Genomic DNA, 16559 nt, shown 5'->3' with positions numbered 1-16559 from the left:
AAATGGTATGGCAGAGAAACAAAACTAAACAATTCTTGAAAGCTGGCAGATCCAGAAGCTGCTCAGCTGCTGTCTGCGCTCCCCATGGAGCAAGGCTGCGCTCCAGGCTGTGCGGAGGTCCACTGCAGGGAGGAGGAGCTCCTTCACCTCCTCTCTGCTCACAATGCTGCTCATCGTCTGTATCGCAGGTTGGCCGGGAGTATTCCGTAGGATTCTCTGTCATCCACAGTTAGCATTCACTCACTGGCAGTGCAGACTACCGCTATGAATATCTGATATTTAGAAATTTTACAACTGACCACAATGAGAATTACATACAATTTAAATTTTTACAACTCTGGGGAATTCCACAGTGGTCCAATGGTTAAAACTCTGTGTTTCCACTGCTGGGGGCACAATCCCTGGTCAGGGAACCAAGATCCCACATGCCATAGCCAAAACAAAACAAAAAAACCTCTAAATCACTATGCTGTATGCCTGAAGCTTAACACAGCACTGTAGATCAATCATACTTCAATAAAACTAAATTAAAAAATTTTTAATCCTAATAAATAAATAAATTTTACAACTCTGAAACACAAACTCATCAATTAAGCAACTAAATTTTCTCACTAGTATTCTATTCCATCATCCTTTACCCCCTGCTACAGGGATGAAAATGGAAGAGTGATGCTCTACAGCTGACCCTTGAAAAACACAGGTCGTTCTGAATTGTGCAGGTTCATTTAATTGCAGATTTTTTTTCAATAAATAAATACTACAACATTACATGATCCGAGATCAGCTGAATCCAGGGATGCAGAACCTGGGATACAGAGAGCAAATTATAAAGTTTTACACAAATTTTGACTGAGGGGGATTGGCACCCTTAACCTTGTGTTGTTCAAAGGTCATTTGCATTTATCAACTTGACAGTCTGTCAAAATTTGTTTTTATTCACAAGATCATTAAGAAGTATTTGTAGTTCAGAAACAACTTCCTGAATGAGATTAAAATGGGGCATTATCAGTCATAGTCAAATTTGCATTTACAAGTAAAAAAGAGCATTAAACTAAGAGACCTAAGAGTGTATAGTGAGACTAATTCTTGCCATTTCTGCAGATTAAAAAAAAAAAAAATCTGTCCTAGTCAAATAGTTAGTTAGTGGAGGACAGATATGATGTTATCCACTAAATAGTAAATGCCATCTCCCTGAATTTTCACTTGAAAGAAAACTTGGTTTCCATTCTGCTACTGTATTATTTTTTTGAAAGGGATTTCCTTGTCTGGTAACCTCTTGATATGATACAAAAATATCTCTGCACTCTATTTGCAATGCACGGCTAAAAATAAAGAGCAATTATAAATGACCACTTATCCATTACAAACTATTACTGACTATAAATCATTTAGAAAGTATAAAGCACAATTAAAATATAAATACAATAAAGCCCATTTTTCATAGTTTCAGGGGTAGCTAGGAGGAAAAAAAGTAAAAAAAAATAGGAACCATAAGAAATGATATGATTCTGTAGCAAAACCATGATCTCAAAATTTGAAAATACAAAAATTTTAAATATCTTCTAAAATTTCCATCAACATCTCAACATAGTCAATGAGTAAAACAAAATATTTACTTACATCGAGCAGTATCTGGAAAGCTAATAAAATACAAAGTAATTAAAATTTTCTACCTCATATATAACTAATTAAAGGTAACTGTTGAAAAGTTACCTATCTAAAGTATTAAGAATGTAGACTTTTTGCTTTCTTTAACTGCCTACCTCTTTACTGTTTCCACGTCCTTCCCCGAGCCCTCCCATCTCCCTGGCCCTCAGCATTCTCCCCACTGTCTGCTATCACTTCTTTGGTTAACTATATATTATCTATATCCTTGTGACTCCCAAGTTTATACCTCCAGTCTCAGACTTTTCTCCTGAACTTGACCTTATATATGTAACCATTTTTGCTTGGATGTCTAAAGAAAACCTAACATGTCCAAAACTGAACTACTGATTCATTTCCCTCCCAAATCCTGTCCTACTCTCAGTCTTTGCTCCAGTGAAACTTTCAGGGTTACCTCTCTATCACATGTATTTAAGAAATCAGGATATATTTTTGGTCCTACCTTCAAAACAGAGCCACAATCTGGCCACTTCTCATTACCCTCTCTGCTATTACCCCTAATCCTAATCATCATTATCTGGTGTCTAGATAACTGAAAAAGTCTCCAAACTTGTCTTTCTTCTACCCTTGCCTCCTTATGTTCTACATTCAACACAGCGGCCATAGAAACCTCAATCTATAATAGCTCTTCCTTGTAACAGCCCTACACTTCACTCGGAGTTTAAATCTAATTTCCTATAAGAGCCTACAGGGACCCAGATGATTTGGCCCCATTATTTCTCCCACCTCCTCTCCTGTTGCTCGCCCACACTGGCTTCCTTGCTGACTAATATGCCACGCTTGCTCCCATTTCAAGACCTTTACACTGGTTACTCCCTTTGCCTGGAATGCTTTTCCCCCAGTTAGTTACTGGCTAACTCCCTCTGTTTAAATATCACCTTACAGACACGTACTACCACAACCTATGAAACATGCAGCCTTCCTACATGCCCAATCTCCCTTACTCTTTCCCACCCCTCCTTTAGCATCTAGAATCTTCTAATAAACCATTCAATTAACTCACTTTTTTTGGTCTATTTTCCCCTGCTAGATGGTAAATTCCATAGCAGCAGAATTTTGACTTTGTTTACTGGTATATTCTACTTATAATGACTAACATATACTTAGGTGCTCAATAAACAGGATCTGGGAGAAAGTAACAATTATTCTTATTTCCTTTATTCTCAACAACAGAGGTAAGATAAAACAAAAAAATTTTGCTTTAATATCACATCATGGAAACACATATATCCACAACCCATCTTACCTCTACAATCTTCTCTCTGTTTTTGGTTGGGTTCATAGGAGGTTCTGTGAGTAAAATTTTACAATTCCTGGTATCTATGTTAAGTTTTTCTGGTCCAAATGTGTAGTCCCATAGGTGTTTCATGTCATCCCAATTTCGTACTATGCCATTTTCCATAGGGTAATTAACTTCTAACATCGAGCGTAATTCACTTGCCTCATCACCAACCATAAGATCCTAGAAAATTATAATATCAAAGCTTTAGATGAAATTTTTGCATAAAATACCATCAGAAAATTATCCTCTCATATTTTGGAAAACTGGGGAATAATTAATTTTAATACTTCTGGCACTTTCGGATAAATTTCTTCATTCCACAAGTTCAAAAGATCTTTCCTTTCATGAACAATGTCTCGCAAATCTTAATCATGAATAGTAAGTTTTTATGTACAATGTGGTTTAAATCAATAAATTGACCTTACCTTTAATAAATATGTTTCCAAAAGAAGAGCCTTAGCACAAATAAACCCCACATTTTCATATTTTGGAGGGGTTTGTATGAGGTTTCATCTCTTTCTTTTGCTCAAATGTTCAAAAAATAAGGCCTGTGATATGTGAGATAGCACATCAGGGGAAAAAAAAACTTGTAGAAAAATGCTCAATGCATGCAGCACATTTCTTTGTACTAAATATCAAAATGATAAGTGTAGTACTATACAGCATAATGAGAAGCAAAAAATAAAATGATTTTGATTATACTGTAATAATGGATATACACACCACAAACCTGTAAGTTTCACAAACGTCTACTTAGATATGCTTCAATTAAAACTGAAATTAAGCTTCAATATGTGCCTCACCAAGATGAAAGATAATTTGTAGAAACAAAAAATTAAGATACAGAGAAGAAATTCTTCTTTAAAACTATCTCATAAGCAACATTTCCAATCTTAAGTATAATACTGGAAAACTACGCTATCACCCAGGAAGCAGAATACTCACAAGTCTTGTCTCCAACGAGCGCATACTTAAGATGACCCACATTGCAAAAGTCAAATTTTATGTGTATAGGGCTAATGATGTCTCAGAATTAAAACTTACTTTAAAAATTGGCTAGTCAAAATACTAAATAATCCTGATTTAAACACATACTGATGAATTAAAAAAAAAAATCCTAGTATCAAAAATAGCTACTATTTGCTGTAAGATCTTACGACATTTTAAAACAGCAGTTTAAATAAATATATGATTTTAAAATTTTTTAAAATAATGATTTAAAAAAAAAGAGATAAGAAAGAAATCAGGGTAAGGACTCTATTTAAAGATATCAACAACCAAAAAAAAAAAAAAAACCCACTGGAAAATCCACTGAAAGCAACAAAAAGGAAAAACAAAGTTAAAGCAGATGCTAGAAATATTCACTAAAATGTTTCTGTTGCAACTAAATTTCATATAAAATTAATGTATCGTGCCTTAATACTCAAACTTCTTAAATATTAACTATTTAGAATTATCTGATACAAAAATGAAAAACTAAAAATCTTATATTAGAGAACTCTAGTAAATGACATGCATTTGTTGAATTACTTAGGGAGAAGAATACTGTTAATTTCAAATACATTGGAGGACAAGATACATTGATGAACTGACAGATGGATAAATGAATAGATATGTGATGTATCAGCATAGTAAACATTAATGTCAGAATCTAGGTGATGGATGTATGGGTTTCACGGTAAAATTCCTTTAACTTTGCTGTGTATTCCAAACACTTCATAATAAAATATCAGGGAGAGGAATCTATATCTCCAAATACCCATATGACTTCTGGTCATCAATATAATTTAATATATAATGTTAGTTACTTTTTTCTGGAATGTATCTTTCTTTGTGTTATACAAGGTAATAACAGTTTAGATAATTAAGATGGTTTATATCACTGATACATATTCACAACTGTATTTCAACAAATTCAGTATAAATCTGGTCTAATTACATCTGACTATTTAGTTCTTACTCCATGCAAGAATAGGGGCCTACATATGTCTGATCGAATACCAACTCAAAATAAAAGTGTTATGTGTCTACTTCTAGGGCACACATACTATGAAGAATTAACTGAAAGAAACATCGGCACTGAGTATCTTACCATCCCTCTGAACAAAGAGGACATTTAAAATGGAAGAAAACCAGTATTAACTTGTCAAATTAGTGCAAACATTCTTGAGTAACTCAAGCTACCTAATTCAATTATCTAAAATTTTATTTCAAAAAATCCTAAAACATAGTTTTCTCTAGAACATTTCAACTTTCAAAACTTCAAAATGCTAAGTTTTATGGAACTTGCCTTCATCCTTCCAAGATCAAAATTACAAGTGGTCAGATCAGGCCTCGGTTGTTTTTTTTTTTAACCACCCACCTCATCACTGGACCTCAAGCCTAAACCATCACCTATTATCTGAAAAAATGAAAAGTTAACAGTAGCTGGCTAAGATGCTGTTTTAAAGGCATTTATATTTTATGAAAAGCAAGCAGTGTAGATTAGATACACCAAGAATCATTCTGAACAATGTCACCTCAAATTGGAAATTAGAGCAAATATACTCTAAAACCACAACTAAATTCCTAGAAAGAAATTTCATAAAAAACATTGAAGAGTTCTCTGCAAGTACTCTCTTTTCTTAATCTCCTTAGGATTTTAAGACAAATGCATGATCTTTAATTTAGAATATAGTAATTTCCAGTTTTCCATGTTTTTGTTTATTCAAAAGAAAACTTGCCACTGATTTAACTAGTTACTGTTACTAGCTAAAATACTTATCACTAGAAAGGCATGATATTTATCTCTGTCAAAGTTACTTACAAATAATATTAAAAACAAACGAGGAGATCTACTATAGAAAAACTTAAGACTATCACAGAAAAATGAAAAAGGCACAATGGTATTTATTTAGAGGGAAAATCCACTGTCAATGGAAAAGTCTTACAAGACTTCTACCTTTTTTTAATTTATAATCAGATAATGTAAAATCTGCTCATAAATAAGGATAATACAGGAAACAAATCAATCTCTTTTCCTCTCCTTTACTATTTATAGTTCATTTGCACATTACAATCTTACCTAGTTTATTAAATACACATATGATACTGTACCAGATGCAAATAAATACATATACAGGCTATGACAGGCAATGTCCAATTTAACAGTGGTCAGTAAAGTGAATTGATCCAAATGCAACAACTTCACCCCACTTTTCTGGATCACACATATCCTAAAGAAAGCCACTTGGTTTCTAACATAATGCACACTACATTCCATTTTAATCGTAACATTCATCTACAAAAAACACAAGGAAAACAATTCAAAACTATGTTAGTAATTAGTTCTGGTTTGGTCCATTGTATGCAATCAGGAGAGTATAGGACTTAATTAGTTGCTACCAAATTGAAGCAATGGAAAAGGTTAAAAAGCAAAGTACTTCGAAATTAAAATATGGAATCACCCCCCTCCCCAATACTAAAGGGACACAAAACAACAACTACTGTCCCACCAAGCAAAAGTGGAAAACAAACAGAGAGCATGTGTGTAACCTCACTTACCATCTTTTTGTTATTCTACTTCAACAGGTCAAGAAAGGTGAAGAGAGAGAAGGTAGAAGTAAGAGTCAGAAAAGGCCTAAATAAAATCCTCACTGAAATTTTTAAACATACAAGCAATAGAGACAAATTAGGTTGAGGCAGATGCAGTACTACTACAGTTTACGGAGTTAATAATTAGGGCCAAATTAACACGGACAGTTATTACTCCTGAATGAAAGTTAACTCATTAAACAATTTAAATTTCCAATTTTCAGTCTACCACATTTTAGGTAACAAGACACAAAAAGTATAAATCAATCTACTAGGCATAGGTATTCCAAAAAAGTCAAATTTCTTTCATTTGTTACTGAATTTAAGAACCTTAATTAAGGAAAATAAACAGCAGAAAAGGTCTAGCTGAGTAGGTAAAGGGTGTTTAGAGTGATTTTCCAAGCTCTAGTAGTCAAGTTAAATTTGACACAGTTCTCTTTTCTTTCACTGTTTTCTACTGGAAGAACAAATTAAAGACTTAAAAAGATTAAGCAGATTGAACAGCAGTAAACCAACTGACAAACCATACAAGCAAATGCTACTGGGGAATTCCTTAGCAAAAATGTCTTATTTGAGTATCATCTAGTCTCATTTCTATCACTTGCCCTTAAAAAGCAAGAAAAGTGGGAGTAAAAATATAGGTAATTATATGTGACTATGCTGGACAAGAAAAACAGCTATATGTGATGTAGTTTAATACCTCAAAAATGTTATCCATAAAGTATATTAAAAAGCCATTCTTCTTTAAAAGGCTGATACTGAATAAAAGTGACTTTCAACATTATTGAAAAAAAACCTTTATCCTTATCATTATTACTAGCTAAATTTTACGCTGAAGTTCATTTAAGATGGAATTCAATCAGAACGAAAGGAGTTAACAAAGAGAATATGGGATTCTATAAACTTTCCAAAAGATCCTAAAAAAAAAAAACCCAAACCAAAAAACTCTCATATTGAGTATCCCTTCTGATTGTAATAAAACAGAGGCCAGAATCATTCACTCTTTTAAGTCTAAAAAAATGATCACAGAACCTAAGTTTCAGTTTGTATTTTTATTCATCGTGTAACTCAATCCTCCAGTTCCAACAGCAGAGAGCTCTTAAGCAGCAAATGTCTACCATCTATTACCAGCTTTCTAGACACCTCAGACAAACATCCCAAAGATGGGTACCTAAACTTACAACCTAACAAACTCTCTGAAGTCTTGTCAAGGAATGTCCAGACAGGACCAACGACACCAGTCTGTTCACAAATGATTCCTCAAACGGCTTCAAAATTCTACTACATTTCGTATAAACTAACCTGATCCCTATGCTATCTGAAGATTTTAAGTCAAGTGGTAACCACTGACTTTTGATCTTTTTTTTTTTTCCTTCTAAAATATTGTAACCCCCTTTTGATTTCCACTTCCTTTAATAGAAGACAAAAATCTATTAAGGTCCAATCTCATGTTAAGGACGGTACGTAGGCAATGACAACATTCCCTCCCTTCTCCTTGTCCTAAGATAAATGATGCAAGATCAAATCGACCTGCACAGCTTCCTCCTGAACACTGTGGAAATCAGCTATTATTTTGGTGAAAAAAGGAACCAATAAGATGCACACTCTATTTTTCCTGACTAGCTATATAAAAATGTAGGGGTATCAGGCCATGAGAACATGGAAGGAGGAGTTGCAGCTCCCAAAGAGACACTAACACTGAATGACAAATATATGGAATTGAAAGACATAAAAATACCAGGCTGATTTCTTTTAAAATTATATTATAGGACTTTAAGTCACTAATACAGCATTCACATCAACATAAAAATCTTATTTTTATTGTATTCAGAGAGTAATGGCATCAAGCTATACTTAAAAATCAGACGAAATTACTTTCAGTTTCTCTGCCTTTCTTCACGTGTTGATAAAAAATTTTAAATATAAGAAATTCGGCCCTCCTCCTTTGCTTTTCAAGGCATCACATTTTAAAACTACTTAATTCAAAGAACACTTCAGTAGGTTTTGTTCCTCATTTATCAATAAATAAAATATTACCTTGATTTCAATATTTCCCACTTTGGTGGTCGATCTGATAATAGGTCTTCCAACCAAAGCTGGGAAGATATGTTCTGGAAAATTAGAGCCTGCATATCCACACTTCACAAACTGAAAAAGAACAGTAAAAGTGGGTTAGTGTCAAAGTATTTACACTATTATCCATTTAAAAACTGTATCTGAAAAGTACTGCTTTGCATTTATATAATATTCTAAACTTTCGGTGCTTTGAAGTTACCCAAAGTAATCACCCCGTCTACCATATCCTCCATTTGTTTCCCTCATGGCACGACTACTGGAGTTCCCATTTCTTGACTGGTTAACTCTTACTGAGGGAAAGCCTCAAGGAGCTAAGCTGAGCAGCGCACGCTGGAACCTGCTGCCTTGACGCACAGCAAGGAAGGGACAAATTCATTCAATGAATGCTAAGGATTTTTAAAAGAAATGTCAGAAAATGAACAGAAGGAAAGCAGGCTTTCATTCATGTCTGGCAATTCACTTAAGTAACACCATTTTCCAAAATGGGAAAATCAAATGGCATCTGGACTAGCATCAAGTTAAAATAAACATTTATTAGGCATTTTTGGCTATTTACATTTTTTATTTACATTTTTATATTTAGAGAAACACTTAGTAATACCAGATGACATAAGTTCATATTCAGATAGTGTACTTCGCCAATGAGAATGTAGCATTGATTCTAATAATACTTCCACTTTATGAATAAGAAACAGATACACTAGGAGATTTAACAACTACAGTAAAACTGAAAATAGAACCAAGGGTTTTTAATGCTTACATCAATAATACAGTCTGTTTAGCCTTATTTTTAAGAGCAGCCATTACAAGGAAAAGGCAGTTAAAAAGTTCAGGGTGGGAGGAAGAAGCTATATAAGAGAGGAGCTGTTATCAACCTCTACCATTCCCTTAATAAGATTTTGTGCAATGTACAGTACACTGTACAAACACTTTTGTGTCTACTGATGAATCCCAAGCACCCAGAACAGTGTCTGACACATACTAGGTACATATTATTTAACTGATCAATAAAAATGAAAAGTTTTGCTGCTGACTCAAGAGTACAATACTGTGATTATTTTAATAGAATATGTTCAATATTGAGACAATCTATTGTTTCATGGATTTGGCATCACATTCTCTTAGAAGAATTAAGGAGAAAAACAATACCTGCATGTGACATATGACAGAAATAACACAAAAGTGGACAGAAAGCTGTTACATACAAGGAACTGTTTTGTTTGATGGTGGTAAAAGCTAGCAACAACCTGAAACTCATTGACTTCTAACTCTAAAATACAAAATTTTTCTATTTCAAAGACAACCTTGTTGGAAATGATGTTGATGAACCACATTTAATTATAAATAGCCTAGAACATTCTGCCATGCATAACTGCAAGTCTTTTAAAAATAGTGCTTTAAAAAAATATGTTAAAATCATGTCTTCAGCAGACTGAAGCTACTAGTCTGAAAAAAATCTGTCTAAAATTTAAAAATTGCACATTTCCAATACCACCTGAATTCATATCCCCTCATTCAAGTTCACATTTTAGAATTTACATAAAATACACCATTCAAATAGGTTTTCTTCCAAACCCACAAAACCTAGTCCTGCTCAGACTGCCACCGAACCTAGGTTTTCTAAAACCTAAAACTATGATACAATTCTTTCTGGATTACCCTCCAAGGCTGAAAAGTTAGTGTGATATATGATGGCATATGCAATATATATTCTGCTTGCTCATACCTACCTCTACTTGAATAGTGGTTGATAGTAAAGAACAATATACTTCCCACCCTAAAAAAAAGTGTTTAACAGAATTCAGAAGTGTTAGGTCATTTTTCCACAATATCTTCCCAAGTAATTGATCAATCTGACCCAGAAAGAGTTGGAGTGACAACTGCCGCAGAGGAAAAGAATACTACTTAGTATTTTCTAGTCTATTCAAATTAAAAGAAAAAAACCTCTCACACTCATCTCTTCTAAATCAAACTCTCTAGTCCTTAAGCCAAAAGCCAGCTCACTTGATGGGAATTGAAATCAGATGTAAGACCAGAGAATCTCTTCTCATTATGCCACTATATTTAAATTTCTACATAAATAAAACCTGTCATGACCACCAGACAAGTATCAGCTTTAGTCATAATTTATACATATATTCCAAATATAGGCAGCAAATACAATGTACACATTAAATTTTTATGTAGTGACAGATGAACAGATAAACACACTAGGTGGGTCAAAAGTGTCCATGGGTATAAACGTTCTTAAAGAAAATTATAAAACGAATAAAAAAAGAATCTACACATTTGTAAAGGCAATCTTCAGCATATTAAATGTAAACCAATGATTTAACTGAGAAATCTCAACACTAGGTGAAGATAGGAGGAGGAGCCTGGGATGGAGCCTAAGTCAAGTCGTGTCCGTCCCATCCCCACCCCCACACCCGCAGGCAGTCAGGAGGCTGGGGAGGTAAAATTCTTGTTCTAGCATATTTCACAGGACACATATTTACCAAGTGCCTAAGGTAAGAAGACAAAAATTAAGAATTCCTAAAACTATAAAAATAACTCTGAACTACTATTCCTGTGCTTTATTAAAAGATGAAGGAACGTCTCTGGAGGCCCAGTGGCTAAGACTCCGCATTCCCAATGCAGGGAGACCAGGGATCAGGGAACTAGATCCCACATGCCACAACTAAAGATGCCATGTGCCATAACTAACCTGGTGCCACCAAATAAATACATTAATTAAAGTAAATATTTTTAAAAATTACTTAAAAAATGGAAAGTTGGCTTTTAGTTCAAATTAAAGATAGCAATCACTATTTAATGAAATTATTTACTCTGATTAAGCAGTAGCTTATTGCAAGTAGATGCTGCCACAGTAATCCAATGCTAGCATTCCTACAGGGAACTAGTGTTTGGTCAAAATGGCAATAGCTGCACTACATCACATTAGTTCAAATGTCAACGCATTAGCAGTTAAAATAACAAGAATATAATTACAATGATCTACTTCTCAGTAATATATAACCAACAGACAACCTGGCATTTCCTTTCTTGCAAAAAAGCCAGAATTTTTTTTTTTAAAGATCTACACCATAATGTAATAAAATACAAAGAAAATATTCTTTTCTAAACTACTTGTTTGGCATAACTTTAATTCTTGAAATACCTTCCCCCACTTCAATCATTTTAAGACTTGGTGACTTAGTTCTCTCACTGTGTGCAATAAGGCTGTGTTTAAGAAATAGACTTTACCATATATAGTTTCCTCTTCATAGCACTGTGGTTTAAACAGGCTCCCTTACTTCCCACTGAGTCATCAAATGGTAAGAACATGAACAATATAATTTTCTTTCAAGAAAAAAAAAAAAAGCCCACATACATTTGCTCTAAAGGTATCTTTCTCCCCTCAAAAAACAAACTGGGATTTATAAAGCTTCATTTGGGCTTATTTAATTTGTATTTTTCCTTTATTATTTTAAACAAATGGCACTGATATAATGATTTAATTGCATAGTAATTACTCTGATCTTAGACCACCAAAATATTTATTGTTTATTCCAAAGCATTTTCTAGGGTTAAACCAAATCTACTTTTGATTTGGTTCTACTTCAAACACTCCTAAATCCAACATACAAATTTGTTTAAGCCTGATAAAGCAAGCTGTAATCAACTACAAATGTAAATTGTAAATGTACAATTAAAAAAAAAAAGTGTAACTATCTTAACACTACAAGCTACTCTGTATCACTGGACCCTAAAAATTATACCAGTCACACAGTAGGCACTCCTGCTGTGAGAAGGAGTGAAGTCTTCACTGTTGGTAAACTAACTCAATGTTGATGAAATCACCCAAGTTTGGCAAAAGAATACACAGTATCAGGGGCCTGGGCCCAACCCTTGAAAGGCACCTAAACCCAAGCATGATCTCCACATCTTCACCTATCTGGCCACTTTTCGCAGCTTTATTTTAGGTGGCGGTTTACACAGGCTCCATTTTAGGTTTGGGTGGTGATGAGGATGAAGTGCATAAGGTATTGGAATCGGATGAGCTTTCCTCCTCTAGGAGGCCCTGCAGAGGCACTGGTCAGCTTGGGAGCTGGAGAGGTCAAGGAGCGGGGCCACAACCTGGCATGAGATCATAAGAACTCATCTACCCTTAGGGCTTTCAATTTAGGGCCTGCCAGAGAGGCTTAAAAAAAAAAAAATCAACTTCTCAAATGGCCTATAATTTTAAAACCTAAAATGTGTTAAGAGGCAAGTTGCTTTAGAGTAACAACTACTCTCATAAATTTTTGAACCTAAATAACATCAAGAGGACCATGAAGTATAAGAAATACAGACTCTAAGTGGCTCCTAATTCTCTAAATTTTCAGAAATATCATAGCATTCTTGACTACATACTACATCAGAGCTTTCTTCATGACGTTTCTTCATGAAGTCAATCATGTCCTACAGAAAATCTGGATCTTTAAAGTAATTAGAAATACAATGCCAAATATTACACAAGGTTTTGTTTGAATTAACTACACTTTTCTACTTTGGTCACAGTAACTGATCTTTTGTCTTAAATAACAAGGTTCTTAAATTATAGATTAGACATAAGGCTAATCAAATATACAATGAGTTTTCTAACAAGCTAATGAAACAGTAACATAAAACTAATTATGGGACTTCCCTGCCAGTCCAGTACTTCCACTATACGGGGCGTGGGTTCCATCCCTGGCCAGGGAACTAAGATCCCCACATGCCACACAGCCAAAAAAAAAAAAAAAAAGTTTAAGAAAGAGAAAAAAAAAATTTTTAATTAAATATTATGAAAAAACATACGCTACAAAAACTGGTTTCACTGTCCTTCAAAGAGGAGGAATCCATTAAAATATAACTGACTTCAATTTCTCAAAAAAAAAAACCCAAAAACTGGCATAGTCACAAAAAACACTATCAATTTTTTAAAGATTTACATTTATTTAGATGTCAATTTGAGACTACAGGGGGAAAATAGTTCAATTTTTTTTAAAAAAAGCACCTTTAAACTGAGTTTTAACTGTAAAAGGAACACATCTATAATTTCATTTAAAGACAGTTTAACATTACATGGTTAAAAAACAAAGAACATTTTCTCAATAATTGAGTCATGAAGTCCTTCCCACCTGACCTCGCTCTTATCCCTAGTCTCACAGATAACCACTATGAACTTAAATTTCTCAGAAATCCCTTCAAAACTTTCACATAAAAAAAAAAAAAAACAAAAAAAAACTTTCACATACACATACACATTTGTGGACACATAAATAACTTTAATAAAGAACACGCACATAAATGGAAATAAAATTTTTAAATGTTTCCGTAGTGATGAACCTGCCTCTTTTTAAGTACTATGCTGTTTTGTATGAACGTCGCATTAAATGATAACACTCTTCTTACTCTCATCCATTTTCAACTTAGTTCAGATAAAGCTAGTATAATCATTGCTTGTAAAAATTCAATCAAGGGCAGTATTATGGCGGTGAATATCAGCTCTTTTTTCCCCTCAACGATCCAGTTTCCAAAGTGACTTGAAGTTCATACAAAATCTATTTTAATTCATATATTACATTTATGGAAGGAAGGGGATAAAGTGACAAAATACTGCAGCTTCAAAATGGTTAGAAATTGCTGTAACGCAGGGGGAAGTGATCACTACAGAACTCACCCAAAATAAGTAACAGTTCTGTATTCTAACTTGATGACTTCGCTGCCTAAAATACATTTTTTTTTTAATTGGGGGGAGGGGCGACTAAACAACTTTCAAATAATGTCTAAATCAGTGTTTTACTCTGATTTTTACTATTATTTGCATTCTTAGGATCTTAAATACTAGCATTAACTGTCTGCCAATAAGGAAAAAAATGAGGAGGAGTACCCAAACTGATTAACTTCCCTAAGGTTAATGGAATTAACATTTGGGCCTTAAAGGATCAAGATCAACCACGGAAACATACTGGTCTCGGCGGGGCTGCACCTGGGCCAAATTTCCAGCACGGAGAGCAAAAAGTAAATGATGCACAGCCGATCTGGCCTTCCCTCCTCTCAAAAAACAAGAAACAAAACAACAAAAGCTTCAAACACTGCGAAAGGACTGAGGTTCATTGCATGACAGCACTTCCCTTTTTTCTTTAAACCCGTTTCCTGCCCTCCTGTTCCGTATCTTCAACTCTACAGGAAGAGTGAGGCCTCTAGATCTTTTTCCTTTTTACACACTGGCGACCCTGGAGAGTGAAGCCCTTTCGCAACGTACAAGCCCAGTCTTTTACCCCTCCAGCCCTCTAGCCAAATTCCTGCGGCTAGAGCGCTGGGCCGGCCCCGGCCCGGTAGCAGGTGGGAACCCCATCCATCGCCGGCCTCGCCCGCCGTCCTGACCCGGAGTTGCGGAAGTGCCCAGCTCGGGGCTACTTAAAGGGGTCCAGCCCGCTCGAGCCCCACACCCACGCGGGCGGAAAGCGCGGGCCAGCGCCCCTTGGCCCGGGCGGCAGAGGGCCCGGGGTGCAGCCCCGGGCGCTTTAGGCCCGAGCGCCCCCCGCACATCCGCGCCCCGGCCCGGGGCCGCTGCAGCCTCACCGCCGAGCGCTTACCCCGGTGCCGTTGTCGCACACTACCACCTTCCTGCCCTGGCTGTCCATCGTCCTCCCGGAAGAGAGCCGGAGCCGGAGCCGCTGCCGAACAACCTAGAGCACCCACCGTCCGTCTCGTTCCTCTTCCTCCTCCTCCCTCTTCCCGGCCCCGCCTTCGGTCTAACTTTTCTCCCCCAACCGGAAGTGACCGCCGGGTCCCACCCGCCACCTAACGTACTGCCTGCACGGAAGAGGCGGGGATGGGAGGAAGGAGGCCGAGACTGGCAGTGGTGAACTCCAATAAGAAAAAAAAGGAGCCCAAGACCCCGCCTACGGCGCCAGTCCGGCTCCGGCGCCTGCTCCGCCTTTAGGGTCGCCGCCCTTCCGGGTTCTTTCCGTAGGCGTCTTGTTCCCGACTCTTTGGTGGGCTATAATGGTAGCCGAGCTGCCAGGCGGTTTGCCCTGCTTTCTAAGGCTTCGCAGGAGTTGGGGGTTTCCCGGCTGCAGGCAGATGAAGGACAGTGGGTCTGTGGCGAGAGGGCATTGAAATGTGACAGAAGCCTGCCGGCAGGGCCGAAACGGGAGACACCCTTGCTAACCCCACCATTGAATGAGACTTGGTGTGTCATTCCTTCCAGGCCTTTTCAGCGGGCGGAGCTGGGATCGGTATAGACACATGAAATCGTGTATTTATGCCGATCCCTCCGTTTCCAGTCCAACCCATCTCGTACGGGTTTGCCGTTAGTTAGGTGAGCCTCACTGCTCATCACTTCCCTTCCAGCAGCACCTTATCGCTTCACACCTCTATTGTACCTGTTTGAACACAGGCTCTCAACTTTGAAATCGGGCAACCCTACTTTCAAATATGGCCCTGCCAACGAAGACTTATGTGATCTGGGCCTACCCCCGTCTATTTACGGGGATAGCAGTCTCTCTTCCATGGGCTGTATGCTTAAAGGAAATGGCAACCCGCTCCAGTATTCTTGCCTGGAAAATCCCATGGACAGAGGAGCCTGGCAGGGAGTCCTTGGGGTCGCAGAGAGTGGGACAGGACTTAGTGACTACACAGCAAAGTGAGCAATCCATTCAGTGGACACTATTTACTGTTAACTCCATATTCTTAAGCTCGAGTATGCGTGCTCAGTCGTGTCCGACAGTTTGTGATCTCACGGACTGTAGCGGGCCAGGCCGCTCTGTTGGCTTTTAAAGGCAAGAACACTGGAGTGGGGATCTTCCGAACCTAGGGGTGGAATCCCACTCACATTCATTAGCAGGTGGATTCTCTACCACTGAGCTTCTTGGGAAGCCCTCTTAAACTTGTAGATCTCTCTATAGTGCTCCTGCCTTTTTTCTTTTTAATCAATCAGGAGACTTAAGCTCTC

At 36.7% G+C, this 16559-nt stretch overlaps 1 protein-coding gene across 1 annotated transcript in view; it reads right to left on the bottom strand.

Annotated features, from left to right (window-relative positions):
* ACTR2 (actin related protein 2) overlaps positions 1 to 15356 on the bottom strand; it is a 36723-nt gene extending 21367 nt beyond the window's left edge. Inside the window, exons 1-3 of the mRNA XM_043468905.1 lie at positions 15199 to 15356; positions 8558 to 8668; positions 2912 to 3127 (exon numbers count right to left, since the gene is read on the bottom strand). Of these exons, the coding sequence (XP_043324840.1) occupies positions 2912 to 3127; positions 8558 to 8668; positions 15199 to 15246 (375 nt within the window). The 5' untranslated portion in view covers positions 15247 to 15356. The remainder of the gene's footprint in view (positions 1 to 2911; positions 3128 to 8557; positions 8669 to 15198) is intronic.
* Between the last annotated feature and the right edge of the window lie 1203 nt (positions 15357 to 16559).

Source organism: Cervus canadensis, chromosome 5 (genome assembly GCF_019320065.1).
Source record: "Cervus canadensis isolate Bull #8, Minnesota chromosome 5, ASM1932006v1, whole genome shotgun sequence".
NCBI classification, from domain to species: domain Eukaryota; kingdom Metazoa; phylum Chordata; class Mammalia; order Artiodactyla; family Cervidae; genus Cervus; species Cervus canadensis.
The sequence above is the reverse complement of the archived record's forward strand: the minus strand, read 5'-3'. Positions and strand labels throughout refer to the sequence as shown.